Source organism: Ambystoma mexicanum, chromosome 5q, assembly GCF_040938575.1.
Source record: "Ambystoma mexicanum isolate Mex_15411 chromosome 5q, UKY_AmexF1_1, whole genome shotgun sequence".
Taxonomy (NCBI): domain Eukaryota; kingdom Metazoa; phylum Chordata; class Amphibia; order Caudata; family Ambystomatidae; genus Ambystoma; species Ambystoma mexicanum.
Genome location: NC_090933.1, coordinates 503,157,286 through 503,171,143, shown reverse-complemented (window position 1 = coordinate 503,171,143; position 13,858 = coordinate 503,157,286). Strand labels below are relative to the sequence as shown.

At 45.5% G+C, this 13,858-nt stretch overlaps 1 protein-coding gene across 3 annotated transcripts; it reads right to left on the bottom strand.

Annotated features, from left to right (window-relative positions):
* On the bottom strand, positions 1 to 5,417 carry LOC138497472 (uncharacterized). 3 transcript variants are annotated; one of them, XM_069620971.1, is made up of 4 exons: positions 5,222 to 5,417; positions 2,108 to 2,278; positions 1,114 to 1,259; positions 1 to 233 (listed from the first exon to the last, which is right to left on the bottom strand). In XM_069620971.1, exons 1-4 carry the CDS (start codon positions 5,357 to 5,359, stop codon positions 227 to 229), a joined length of 462 nt encoding a protein of 153 aa, XP_069477072.1. In that variant the 5' UTR covers positions 5,360 to 5,417; the 3' UTR covers positions 1 to 226. The 3 variants fall into 3 exon arrangements, 2 of the variants coding, with proteins under 2 accessions (XP_069477072.1, XP_069477073.1); XM_069620972.1 differs by having other exon boundaries at positions 5,162 to 5,413; XR_011278589.1 differs by lacking the exon at positions 5,222 to 5,417 and having other exon boundaries at positions 2,108 to 5,155.
* Between the last annotated feature and the right edge of the window lie 8,441 nt (positions 5,418 to 13,858).

The following is a 13,858-nucleotide window of genomic DNA, read 5'->3' as shown; positions in this document are numbered from 1 at the left end:
AAGTGTTCAAAAAATGTTTTATTTAACAAATGCAGTTTAACGGCATAGCTGTATTCTATAAGAATAAATCAGTTTGCAAAAATACAAACGAATAATCATTGATCCTGCATTTCGAAAGGCAGTGTCTTCTTTAGGCCTCTTCTGGCATTGCAGATTTTGGTGGCAAGCTTCCTTCTCATCACCTGGCCATCCATAGTAGGCCAACTGTTAGCCTTGCAGACAGATCTCAAATTCTACAAAAACAAGAAAGGATATATGAATATAAATGGACATCAGAAGAGGCATTGTTAAATTACTTATTGTAGAATAAATACAGGATTAACAAATGTTAAAATGTCAACCTACAAATGTGTCACTACATTTAAATGCATTTGTACACAACGGTTGAAACAGGCTTAAAAGAGATTTGAACTGAAAATGAATCATGGTTTTCTATGGCTGCATTCAGAAGATTTATGGTCTTTAATGGTCAAAGGGGTTAATATGTCTTTGAGGAGATGTTGAGCCAGGCACTGAGTCGGTGGGGATGGGAGACAGGACAACCATGCAGAAACAAGATTGACAGATTCATTGTGTAGATACAACAGTTTGACTTTTAAATTAGAAACTATCACACAGTTAGAAATAGAAAGCATAAGTGGATGTGGGGAAATAGTCGTTTAAACCCTTTGCTAATTAACATAACTAGAAGGTCCGGAAACACATGACCCCAGATATACCAAAGCACACCTTGCTTACATGGGTGACCCAACGCCTCCTGCCTGAAAACCATGCATCACTGATTTGTTACATACTCGAATGGACTAACAAATATACAACTCTCCAAAGATAATACCCACTCCCTGCCTTTAATTACCCCTATTATGCGTGGAAACCAGGAATGGCCAATGTGCAATGAATGTGAGGGACAGGTTTTAAAATGTATTAGAAACAAATGACTTATAAGTCTAGAATAGAATTTGTTCATGCAGTAGCGAATTGATACACCAACAGCTCTCGCGTAACGGCCACCATCTATATATGGTGTCCATTCAATGCGGAAAAGGTACTCTCAAAAATAAGTTAACTACAGTTTTTAAATTGGGAATGGTTCTGTTATGAGGGGAATATCACCTTCTGTTGTGTGGATGATCCAGTGTCCATTCCCAACGACTTCTCCACTGATTCTGGTAATGAATCGGTCCTGGTAAGCGCCGCCAGTGATGCCTGCAAATGATGTATTGCCAACTGATTGTGTCTTTGTGTGGCTTGTAACTGTTCTACAATTTAAAAAAAAACAAAAGTTAAAGGCACCTACTTTCTGGCCATCATACTAACTAACAGCGTAGACAAGAACAATTAGGCAAATTGCGCAGGATATCACACTGCGGTAACAGTGGGAGAAGACACAATTACAACTTGGACCACTGCCCCTACCAGTGAGCAATGGTGTCAGGTGGAGATCCAGCCCAGGGAGTAACAGGGAAGGAGAACCTGAGAACCAGCCAGGAAGTCGGATGGGCGCCCTGACCCTGCCCAGAGAGTCAGTTGAGGGCTATCGGGTGTCACTGAAACTATTGGAATAGAGTACAGCTAGGGGGGAATGTCATAAAAGGAGGGACACAAAGCATGCAGATGTTTGGTTATTTGCCCACTTATTGACTGGCCATGGCCATGCTAATCCCCATAGCCATTTACACCCAGATCCTGCGCTTGCCCCAAAATACCTTCTCATGGGAACTCTTTGAGCTCGTATTAATCAAGCCATCCCAACAAACGGTGCATTTTTTTTCAAAGCAGTCTTCTGAGCGTTAATAACTTAATTGGAGTAGTAAACCCACTACTGGTGTAATAGAAATGTCTTAACCAGGTCTGCCTTCAGCCACTCGATTTAGAACTGGTGCAGCAAACTTGCTGCTTCAGCTAGTTCACACTGAGACAAGTTGTGAGGTGAATAGCCAGTGCTGTGACCAGTGTAGTGCGGAACAGAGCTCCAACACTGGGCTCTTCGCTTATGTCTTGCTAGTCTCAGTTGGCAAGAGTGAACCCCCATGTGTCAGTGCGCTCTCACCGTTCCTGCCCTTGCCATTACGCTCACAGTACTCCAATCCCAACAGGCCCAACTCACCTTCACAATATATATGAGATGATTGTAGCAGTTTTCCAGGAGGTTGAAGAAAAGTTTCTCGAGAAAGAGCCGGACGTTCAGTGCAGAGTGCCTTTCTCTCGTCGTCGCCTTGGCCTCTTGCTTTTTCTTTGGGGCCCTTTGAACATCCATCTCATGGCTGTAGTTCTTAAACTGAATGACCCAGATTCAGAAAAACAGTAATCTTCAGTTTTGAAAACAGTGATCAGACATTCTAATCCCTCGAGACCAAAGTAAAACTTCCGCTTTTCGGTGCCTTCCTGTTAAGGACAGACAGCCCTGAGGAATGAGCAATCCCCCGAAAAAGCCACTAGGACAATCTTCTTGTGCTCGTAACACCATTAAAAGAGATGTCCTTTGCCAAGAAAATGTTTTTAATCAGTGTATATGTGTATTTTAGCACCATACGCCCCCCCCCCTTTGTGTGGTGAATGAGTAACTGTATTAAAATATGTATTAAAATATTTAAGTGCTGCACTCATTCCCAGCAACAATAAAAGCATCAAGCCTGTGTGTGTACTACATATTGGCTTGTTTATTTGAGCGGTTTTACTCCACACTAGTTGACCTAAGATGGAAGTTCAAATTGAATAGCCCTCCCCCTCAAGGACTCCCCACACTTAGCCCTCCTTCCCCTAAAGCCTCTGCCCAGCCTCTTCTCTCAAAAGACTTTGACTGCATTAACCCACCTACCCTCCAATGACACCCCAAACCTTAACGCCCCCCATGTCTCTCCTGCCCTTAAACATCCCCAAACGCACGCCTGCCCCTATCCACACCCAAACTACTCCTGTGCCCTTAACCCCAAGACTCCCCCACCACCCACGTTTTGTTATACCCGTTCTACCCGTGAACCCCCTCTTAATCCTGTCACAATTCTTCCAAACTCTTAACCCGCAACCCAAAAGACACCCTCCCCATGTTTAACCCTCTCCGCTCCAAAGACTTCCACCCAGCTCTTATGCCCCAGACCCCAAAGATTTCCACTGAACTTAACTCATGTCCCCACCAAAGACTTACACCAAACTCTTAATACCCCACACCAAGCACTTCTACCCACTCATAACCATCACCCCAAGGTCTCCCCTCACCCCCTTATCCCTTAGTCAAAGAATTCACTCCCCTTTAATAGAACCGCCCTTGGACTTACCACCTTAACCCCATACCCAAGGTCTGTTTCCCCACACTCAGCCTCAGGTGCACCCCCAACCACCCCACCCAGCCCAAAGGACGGTTGCCCCCTCGCTACACTTGGCCCCAAGGATGCCCCCATCACTACACTGTACCCCAAGGATGCCCACCATCACTACACTCGGCCCAAGGACACCCCCCAACACTACACTCGGCCCAAGGACACCCCCCATCACCACAATCAGCCCCAAGGATGCCCCCTCACTATACACTTGGCCCCAAGGATGCCCCCCCATCTGTGCGCAATTTCAGTAACAGAGCGGGCTGCTTCCTACGGGATGGCCGCATTGTCACGGCCGCGGCAAAACAAAGAAAACACACTTCCGGCGAACTGCATGCCCGGCAGGGCAGCAGGCAGCGCATGGAATGCTGGGGGCTGCAGGCAGCGCATTGAATTATGGGGGCTGTAGGCAGCTATTCTGCAATCTAATTATATATATTTTTAATGTAAAAAATGTACCCAGGACTGCTTGCGTTCCAGCACCCCTTCTACTAACTTTGTTTAGAACCCCTGCTACTCAGCAACACAGAACCACAACGTCCAATTTATCCCCAGCAAGTCAATTACCCAGACGCACCACACAACCTCATGGGCCGGGAGGATAGCTCAGGGGCGAAGCGTTCGTTTTGGAAACAAGACACTTACCGCTATCTGCAATTCTTCTACCACTGCCTTGCTACCTAATGATGCAAATGCCACTTTATCTGTGTCTATGACCCCAGAAAACATGCCCCCCACTGGTTTGAATGAAATTACCGCTATCTGCAATTCTTCTACCACTGCCTTGCTACCTAATGATGCAAATGCCACTTTATCTGTGTCTATGACCCCAGAAAACATGCCCCCCACTGGTTTGAATGAAATTACCACTATCTGCAATTCTTCTACCACTGCCTTGCTACCTAATGATGCAAATGCCACTTTATCTGTGTCTATGACCCCAGAAAACATGCCCCCCACTGGTTTGAATGAAATTACAGCTATCTGCAATTCTTCTACCACTGCCTTGCTACCTAATGATGCAAATGCCACTTTATCTGTGTCTATGACCCCAGAAAACATGCCCCCCACTGGTTTGAATGAAATTACCGCTATCTGCAATTCTTCTACCACTGCCTTGCTACCTAATGATGCAAATGCCACTTTATCTGTGTCTATGACCCCAGAAAACATGCCCCCCACTGGTTTGAATGAAATTACCGCTATCTGCAATTCTTCTACCACTGCCTTGCTACCTAATGATGCAAATGCCACTTTATCTGTGTCTATGACCCCAGAAAACATGCCCCCCACTGGTTTGAATGAAATTACCGCTATCTGCAATTCTTCTACCACTGCCTTGCTACCTAATGATGCAAATGCCACTTTATCTGTGTCTATGACCCCAGAAAACATGCCCCCCACTGGTTTGAATGAAATTACCGCTATCTGCAATTCTTCTACCACTGCCTTGCTACCTAATGATGCAAATGCCACTTTATCTGTGTCTATGACCCCAGAAAACATGCCCCCCACTGCCATCGCCACACTTGGCCCCAAGGGACACTCCCATCACCACTCTTATGCAGGCACACCCTCCCACAAACCACACTCCCATGTACCCGCATTATATATACATCCACTCCAGCACCATGCAAGGGCATCAGCATAGTACCACCCCACAGATGTCTCACTTCCAAACCCAGGTCAGGACTCTCTTCACACTCAGCCAAGCCCCTCTCTCCTATAGTTGCCAGTACGATTTTGCTCTGCTCCAACACTGCAAATCTTCATTCCAATCCCCTCCCCCACACCCATCGAGCCCCCTCGTCTCGAGCACATCCCATCACACCAGAACACTTAACTGCTGCTTCGGTGGCTGGATCTGGAGTATAAATCCATCAAAGTAAAAAGAAAATGTTTACTTTATGACCATCTGTGCGCAATTTCAGTAACAGAGCGGGCTGCTTCCTACGGGATGGCCGCATTGTCACGGCCGCGGCAAAACAAAGAAAACACACTTCCGGCGAACTGCATGCCCGGCAGGGCAGCAGGCAGCGCATGGAATGCTGGGGGCTGCAGGCAGCGCATTGAATTATGGGGGCTGTAGGCAGCTATTCTGCAATCACTGAATTTACGGTGCAGCCGTGTCATTTTGGATTAAAGCTTCATTTTCCAAGAGCACAGTACACATTTTTTTGTCCTGGGAATAGCTAATGACGTGCTCAGACTCAGAGGAACATTTTTATCCAGGTAAAGTGAAAACGCGGTCAAATTGACTTTTACTTTCAACAGGAATGTCAGAAGCTGAAAGCTGAAAAGGTAGTTCAGCAGGTTGTGTTACGGTTGCTAAGATCTCAGGTTCAGCGTGTATCTCCTATGGCTTTTTCCATTTTTTTCTTCTGGGAACTCTATACAATGTATTGTTAATCCCAATTATCATTATCTTTTATAAAATATATATATTTTTAATGTAAAAAATGTACCCAGGACTGCTTGCGTTCCAGCACCCCTTCTACTAACTTTGTTTAGAACCTCTGCTACTCAGCAACACAGAACCACAACGTCCAATTTATCCCCAGCAAGTCAATTACCCAGACGCACCACACAACCTCATGGGCCGGGAGGATAGCTCAGGGGCGAAGCATTCGTTTTGGAAACAAGACACTTACCGCTATCTGCAATTCTTCTACCACTGCCTTGCTACCTAATGATGCAAATGCCACTTTATCTGTGTCTATGACCCCAGAAAACATGCCCCCCACTGGTTTGAATGAAATTACCGCTATCTGCAATTCTTCTACCACTGCCTTGCTACCTAATGATGCAAATGCCACTTTATCTGTGTCTATGACCCCAGAAAACATGCCCCCCACTGGTTTGAATGAAATTACCGCTATCTGCAATTCTTCTACCACTGCCTTGCTACCTAATGATGCAAATGCCACTTTATCTGTGTCTATGACCCCAGAAAACATGCCCCCCACTGGTTTGAATGAAATTACCGCTATCTGCAATTCTTCTACCACTGCCTTGCTACCTAATGATGCAAATGCCACTTTATCTGTGTCTATGACCCCAGAAAACATGCCCCCCACTGGTTTGAATGAAATTACCGCTATTTGCAATTCTTCTACCACTGCCTTGCTACCTAATGATGCAAATGCCACTTTATCTGTGTCTATGACCCCAGAAAACATGCCCCCCACTGGTTTGAATGAAATTACCGCTATTTGCAATTCTTCTACCACTGACTTGCTACCTTATGATGCAAATGCCACTTTATCTGTGTCTATGACCCCAGAAAACATGCCCCCCACTGGTTTGAATGAAATTACCGCTATCTGCAATTCTTCTACCACTGCCTTGCTACCTAATGATGCAAATGCCACTTTATCTGTGTCTATGACCCCAGAAAACATGCCCCCCACTGGTTTGAATGAAATTACCGCTATCTGCAATTCTTCTACCACTGCCTTGCTACCTAATGATGCAAATGCCACTTTATCTGTGTCTATGACCCCAGAAAACATGCCCCCCACTGGTTTGAATGAAATTACCGCTATCTGCAATTCTTCTACCACTGCCTTGCTACCTAATGATGCAAATGCCACTTTATCTGTGTCTATGACCCCAGAAAACATGCCCCCCACTGGTTTGAATGAAATTACCGCTATCTGTAATTCTTCTACCACTGCCTTGCTACCTAATGATGCAAATGCCACTTTATCTGTGTCTATGACCCCAGAAAACATGCCCCCCACTGGTTTGAATGAAATTACCGCTATTTGCAATTCTTCTACCACTGCCTTGCTACCTAATGATGCAAATGCCACTTTATCTGTGTCTATGACCCCAGAAAACATGCCTCCCACCGGTTCGGATATGCCACCCTCGACCATCAATGTCACCCCTGAACCGCACCTCAAATGTGCCCTCATCAACGCCCGCTCCATCAATGCGCATGCACTAGACATCCACGACCTTATTACCACCCTAGATCTAGATCTTCTAATGGTCACCGAAACTTGGCTACATGAAGCCTCAGGCCCCGCCCTATCCCTCGCTCTCCCACCTGGCTATGCCATCACGAGACAAGATCGCATGACCACTGGAGGCGGTGTCACACTCATAGCCAAAGACTCAATCACCATCAGAAAGGCTGACAAAACTATCAACAATAACAGCGACTACCTTCAATTAAAACTCACCATCTCGCACCAATGCACCATCACCCTACACCTCATCTATTGACCACCAGGCCCCTGAGGAGACTTCCAGGCCTCCATCACCCACCTCTTGGCGGACAACCTCAAAAAGTCATCCAAAGCCATTCTCCTTGGAGACATCAACCTTGGCCTGAATGACGCCAAAGACCCTACAGCCAAAGCACTTGACACAGCTCTAGCCACCCTAGGATTCGTCAACACCATCAATAACCCTACACACGCCCTAGGCAGATCACTAGACTGGATCGCCCACCACAATTGCCCCATCACAGACACAGGCAACACCCCCACCCCATGGTCCGACCACCACACCATCACCTTTAACATCCCCACCACTACAACCACATCCCACCCCCCTCCTCCCTTGCCTCCTGCCCTTACAAGGAGTGCCCGTCAACTGACCAAAGAAAGACTCCTACCCTTCTTACAGGGACCTGCCTTCACAGCCCCATTCTCCAACGACCCAGAAACTCTGGCAAAAAATTATGATACGGCCATCACAGCAGCAATCAATACCATCGCCCCACTTAAACCTCGGAAAACCAAACCCACTAGACACGCTAATGCGTGGTTCACCCAAGACCTTCTAAAACTACGCTCCGACAAACGGGCAGCATTAGCTCTTTGGCAAACATCACGGGATGAGAAAGACAAACTCAACTTCAAATCCCTTGCAATTAATTACAAGAAAGCCATCATTAAAGCCAAAGCTAAATCCTTCGAAGAGAGAATTACTGAGGCCAAGTCGAACACCAAGGAAATGTTCGCCATTTTCAGGGAACTTGAGAACCCCACACCCACCCCCCAAAACTTCACTAAGGACAAAGAATGGTGTGACAACATCCAAACAGCCATGCGCAATAAGATCAGCTCTCTCCAAGCCAAAATCTCGAACACCAAACTAACACTCTCCACCCACACTACACCCTCCCCACCACCACTGCCCCCATCACCCACTGAGGCCCCACCCACCTTCTCGTTTAAAACCATCCAAGAAAACGACATGATCAACATTATGAAAAACATAAAACCCTCCAATTGCAAAGGCGACCCCTGTCCTGCCTCCATCATCAAAGACTGCGCAGACACCTTGGCCCCTTTTCTAACAGCCTTCGTCAACGCCTCTTTCACCACAGGGAGAGTCCCCGCCTGCCTAAAGGAAGCATGGGTCCGACCCCTCATAAAGAAACCCACACTTGACCCCACCTCCCCTAATAACTACCGCCCCATCACCACTGTCCCTTTCCTCCTCAAGATTCTAGACAAAGCAGCCTACCTGCAGGTCCAGCACTTCCTCGAAGAACAGAACCTCCTTAGACTGAGACAATCCGGCTTTCGCCCTAGGCATGGGACAGAGACCGCCCTACTCGACCTAAAAAACCAAATGGACGACGCAAGAGACCAAGGCAAACCTGTCTTGCTCCTTCTCCTGGATCTGTCGGCAGCTTTTGATCTTGTAGACCACGACATCCTCTGCCACCACCTCTCCTCCACAGCCAACTTCTCTCAAGAAGCCATTACATGGATCACCTCCTTCCTCCAAGGCAGGACCATGCAGGTCTTCTCTGACCTAGCCACTGCATCACCCTCTATCATGCTATGTGGGGTGCCCCAAGGCTCCTGCCTCTCCCCCACCCTCTACAACATCTTCACCCGCCCCCTCTTCCTCATCCTTGACGCCATGGGCATCTCTTACACCAACTACGCCGACGACACACAGATCCTTCTCACTCTGACAGGCGACTATGACACAGACTCTGCTACCCTCAACAACATCTACAACACAATTCAAATGTGGATGGCTATCAACGGCCTCTGCCTTAACTCCGACAAAACTGAGCTCCTACTCGTAGGCTCCCCTGACACCATCAAGAAACTTGACGCTCAGTTCAGCCATTTCACCATTGACTCAATCCCGATCCCAGTACTTGACACGGTAAAAACACTAGGCGTCTACTTAGACTCCAATCTATCCATGACCAGACAAGTAAACGCCATTGCCTCCTCGGCCGCTTACCATGCAAAACTCCTTAACGCAATCAGACCTTATCTGTCAAAAGACACTTGCACTAACATAGCCAGGGCCATAACCGGCTCACGACTTGATTACTGCAATATTCTTTTCCTTGGGACCTCCAACAAAAATCTTGAGAAGCTCCAAGTAATACAGAACAGTGCCCTACGCGCTGCACAAGGCATTGCCAAGAGAGAGCACATCACCGCTGCCAGAAAAGCTTCCCATTGGCTCCCCATAAAGGAGAGGATCTTATTCAAGGCTCTAAGCATCACCCACAAATGTGTCCATCTTGCCGCCCCAATGTACCTTTCCCAGAGGATCCACCTGGTCTCCTCCACAAGACCCACTAGATCACCCTATGCCAGCATGCTCTCAGTACCCAGGGTAAAAAGGACCAGAGCAGGGGGCTCCAGTTTCCCGTACCTCGCTGCCGTACACTGGAACACCCTCCCTAGCTCCCTGCGCTCTGAACCCTCACTGACCGCCTTTCGGAAAACCCTGAAAACGACCCTGTTCATCTAACAATTACATGGCCTAGCCCTCATAATTGTATTGTATGATGTATTATGTGGTATATCTGATCACAGGTCACTGCCTCACTGTAACCCAAGGCACAACCTGCACACATTGTAACTAAGTCTTCCTTGCAAGTAACAGTGCCACAATGCCCATGGGCTGCCTGCGCGCTATATAAATTTAATAAATAAATAAATAAATAAATAAATGCTATGTTTAGGCCTCATGGCTTCCATTTTAGCCCAACATAGTCTCAAGCGTTCCCCTTGCCACAATGGGGATTTTGAGGGTGCTGGGTGCCTGTTTTTGACTGGGATGGCAAAGGATTCTCACCCAGGCGGTGCATGCTATGCTTAGGCCTCATGGCTTCCATTTTAGCCCAACATAGTCTCAAGCTTTACCCTTGCCACGATGGGGATTTTGAGGGTGCTGGGTGCCTGTTTTTGACTGGGATGGCAAAGGATTCTCACCCAGGGGGTGCATGCTATGTTTAGGCCTCATGGCTTCCATTTTGGCCCAACATAGTCTCAAGCTTTACCCTTGCCACAATGGGGATTTTGAGGGTGCTGGGTGCTTGTTTTTGACTGGGATGCCAAAGGATTCTCACCCAGGGGGTGCATGCTATGTTTAGGCCTCATGGCTTCCATTTTAGCCCAACATTTTAGACGGCTAAAAATGCACCTTGGTATCCATGAATACGCAGGGCACCCCTTTTGCCACCTGTATTCTGTTCTGTTATCTTAATTATTTGACTAACTTTTAATTGCTTGTATAATCTGGTTAGGGTATTTCTGTCAACCAACACAGCCATACAAATGGAAATGGATGAAAGGCCCCCTCGAGGAAAAGGAAAGAAACGAGGACCTTACAAAAAATGGATTGGACTGGTAAAATATATTAACGTTTATCTGAAGATGAATATGTAGCAGTGACTCGGATTGCCCAAATCACTGACTCTGGCGTTGTATCATGTAACAAGATATTTATGGAGAAAAATAATCTTCTTGTTTACAGTTCAAATTACACTCGTATTCAGAGGAGAGATCAAAGTGTGATCAAATATGTGAACGAGGGTGGATTGCATGCCTATGGTAGGGTCAGTAGATTCATACAGTGTAGAGAAGCAAATGCGTTCACCAATTTGGCACTCGTTATTCCACTTGTGTGTCAGTCTTATGATATGAAAGACCCAGTTCATTTGGTAGTCGAAGAGAAAAGCACATTAGCCATCCACATACCAGTAATACAAAAGGTATGTTTTTTCATCAAAGTTGAAAATGAAACTTTTATATCTGAAATGCCAAATTGTTTTGAATTGGATTGAACATAACTGGTTTCCTACATTCAAACACATGCTGGAAGTCCATCTTTTAGGCTTCAAGGAAGCCCCGAGAAACACTTTGCTTACTTTTGTAGCTAGAGGGGGCTACTTTTAGAAATGTTTATACAACCCCAATGGGCCCATTGCTAGCAACTTGAATCCATAACCCTAAACTGGGAATTCCTAAACAGCTGTCTAAACTCACCTGTGGGATGGGTTCTCTAGTTTAGCTGGTCATTCACCACTCAACCCCTTCTTCCATTAAGTGCTGCTAGTATTTTTACTGTGTGTTTCCCTTACTTGTTCCCTAGGGCCAAATATGTGTTGGGGACATGTGTGACCAGCTTTTGGGGGCCGGTGAATCCATCTTAAATTTCCTTTGTCACCTTTTGAGTGTGGTCTGCATACCTGTCTTTTCCTTCCATGTGTAAGGGAAGGGCCTGGTAGACTAATTGCACCTTTCTGTTGAGATGTTATGGTTAGTGGTCTATATCATTAAGTGGCAGACCTGGTGAACCAGGTCTGGTAAGTGCATATTTTCTGGAGACCCTGTGTTAGCTCCTATACATAATGGGGTGTTCATATGAAATAATGTACTCACCTGTAATGTTGAGATTAATTTATATCTAAACGTTTATATAAAGACTATATTTTTAACCAAACTATATTGTGTGGGCAATCTTTTCTTTTGTACTTGTGGTGGTTGACATTTGGTGAGTCAGTTTAACTTGAGAGACTTTGCTTGTGGTTACCAGCAGAATGGAGGACACACTTTATCTACATACCAGGAGCTTTGATGTACTTTCTGTATGTACATAGACAGGGCAGTATGAATGTGGATTGGGCAATATGACAAAGTGAGTCTATTATCATTCATATATGATAAGCTTGACTTTTTATGTCCAGTGAAAACATTTCACATAACTTGTACTGAAGTAATTGAATTTTTGGCAGAAGTGAAAGAATAGCGCTATATATGCAATTTTTCTTTTTTGGAAAAAGTTTGGTTGGACATGATTTCATTTTGGAATCATTGAAGTAATCCTGTTTCAGTCGCTTATCTTGCCAGCTCACATTGTCTTCGGGAAGTGTATAGACTGCCAGTCGAAGCCTTATTCAAACATATGATTGGGATCACTCCAAGTTTGTAGTAGTGTGGGGCCTGAGTAATCATTTTAGACCGTACTCCTCGCTGTACTCATGCAGAACAGTAGTCATTGCGTGATAGGCACCAATGTAAAATGAGTGCACTGATTACTGTCTAACAAATGTTAAGGTTGGATAATTGTGGCTTAATTTGGGCTCCATGGCAAGTTCTACCAATATGTGTCTTGAATCACATGGATTTGGTTTGGAAGGGTGCATGATGACTAATTAAAATTACTATTTTTGACTATAGAATCTACTTAGCGGTGAATTCCCATACTTATGCGTTAGTCACTTATTACTGCAAGAAAACTATTTCTGTGGCATGTATGCTTTTTAAGTGTGATTCCTGGTCAATGGTTCAGCACTTTTACATTGGGTGTTGCAATTTAAATGATCATATCCATATTATGCTTTTTACATGCAATTAAAACTAATGCCAAACAGATGTGCTTAGCAAAGCATTAAAAAATCATTCAGCACAAGTGCAATTAAGCAAAAGCTGAAAGACTATCCGTATTAGACCGCAAATCATCCTACAAACTCTGTGATTAATCAGTAAGCCATCCCCAAATCATCAAGAACAAACATGTTTCATGACGATGCTCTTGACAGTAGGTCATCCCAGAATCATCCCCAAATCATCAGGGACAAACCTGTCGATGCTCTTGAAGTAATCGGCAGGTCATCCCAGAATCATCCCCAAATCATCATGGTGATGCTCTTGAAGTAATCGGCAAGTCATCCTAAAATCATCAGGAACAAAGAGTTTTCTAAAATAGGGATGATGTTAGCATCATCAGCAAGTCATCCTAAGCTCATCCCCAAATCATCATGGTGATGCTCTTGAAGTAATCGGCAAGTCATCCTAAAATCATCAGGAACAAAGAGTTTGCTAAAATAGGGATGATGTTAGCATCATCAGCAAGTCATCCTAAGCTCATACCCAAATCATCACCCACCATTCTGAGACATTTGCTGATGACTTTAACATCATGATGACTTCTGATGATGTGGGAATGACTTTTAATGTAGTTCGATGCGGATGACTCCAGGATGGTCTCTAAAGTCATCCTTTTTGACCTGGGAGTCCCGGGGTTTCAGGCTTTCCCCCAACAGCATCCAAGCATAACTTGCTACCCTGTGACATATCCTGCCTGGAGGCAAGCGGCACAGCTCAGGGACCTATAGATTCTCTGCAGCAGTAGAAATGGAGTCATTCTTAGAAACGGCATGTTAGCTGTCCAACACCTACTAGAAAACTAGGGGCCTAATTCACAGAAGCGTTTCATAATGGCCAGACCCCATTCAAAAACGCTCTGTGAATTAGGCC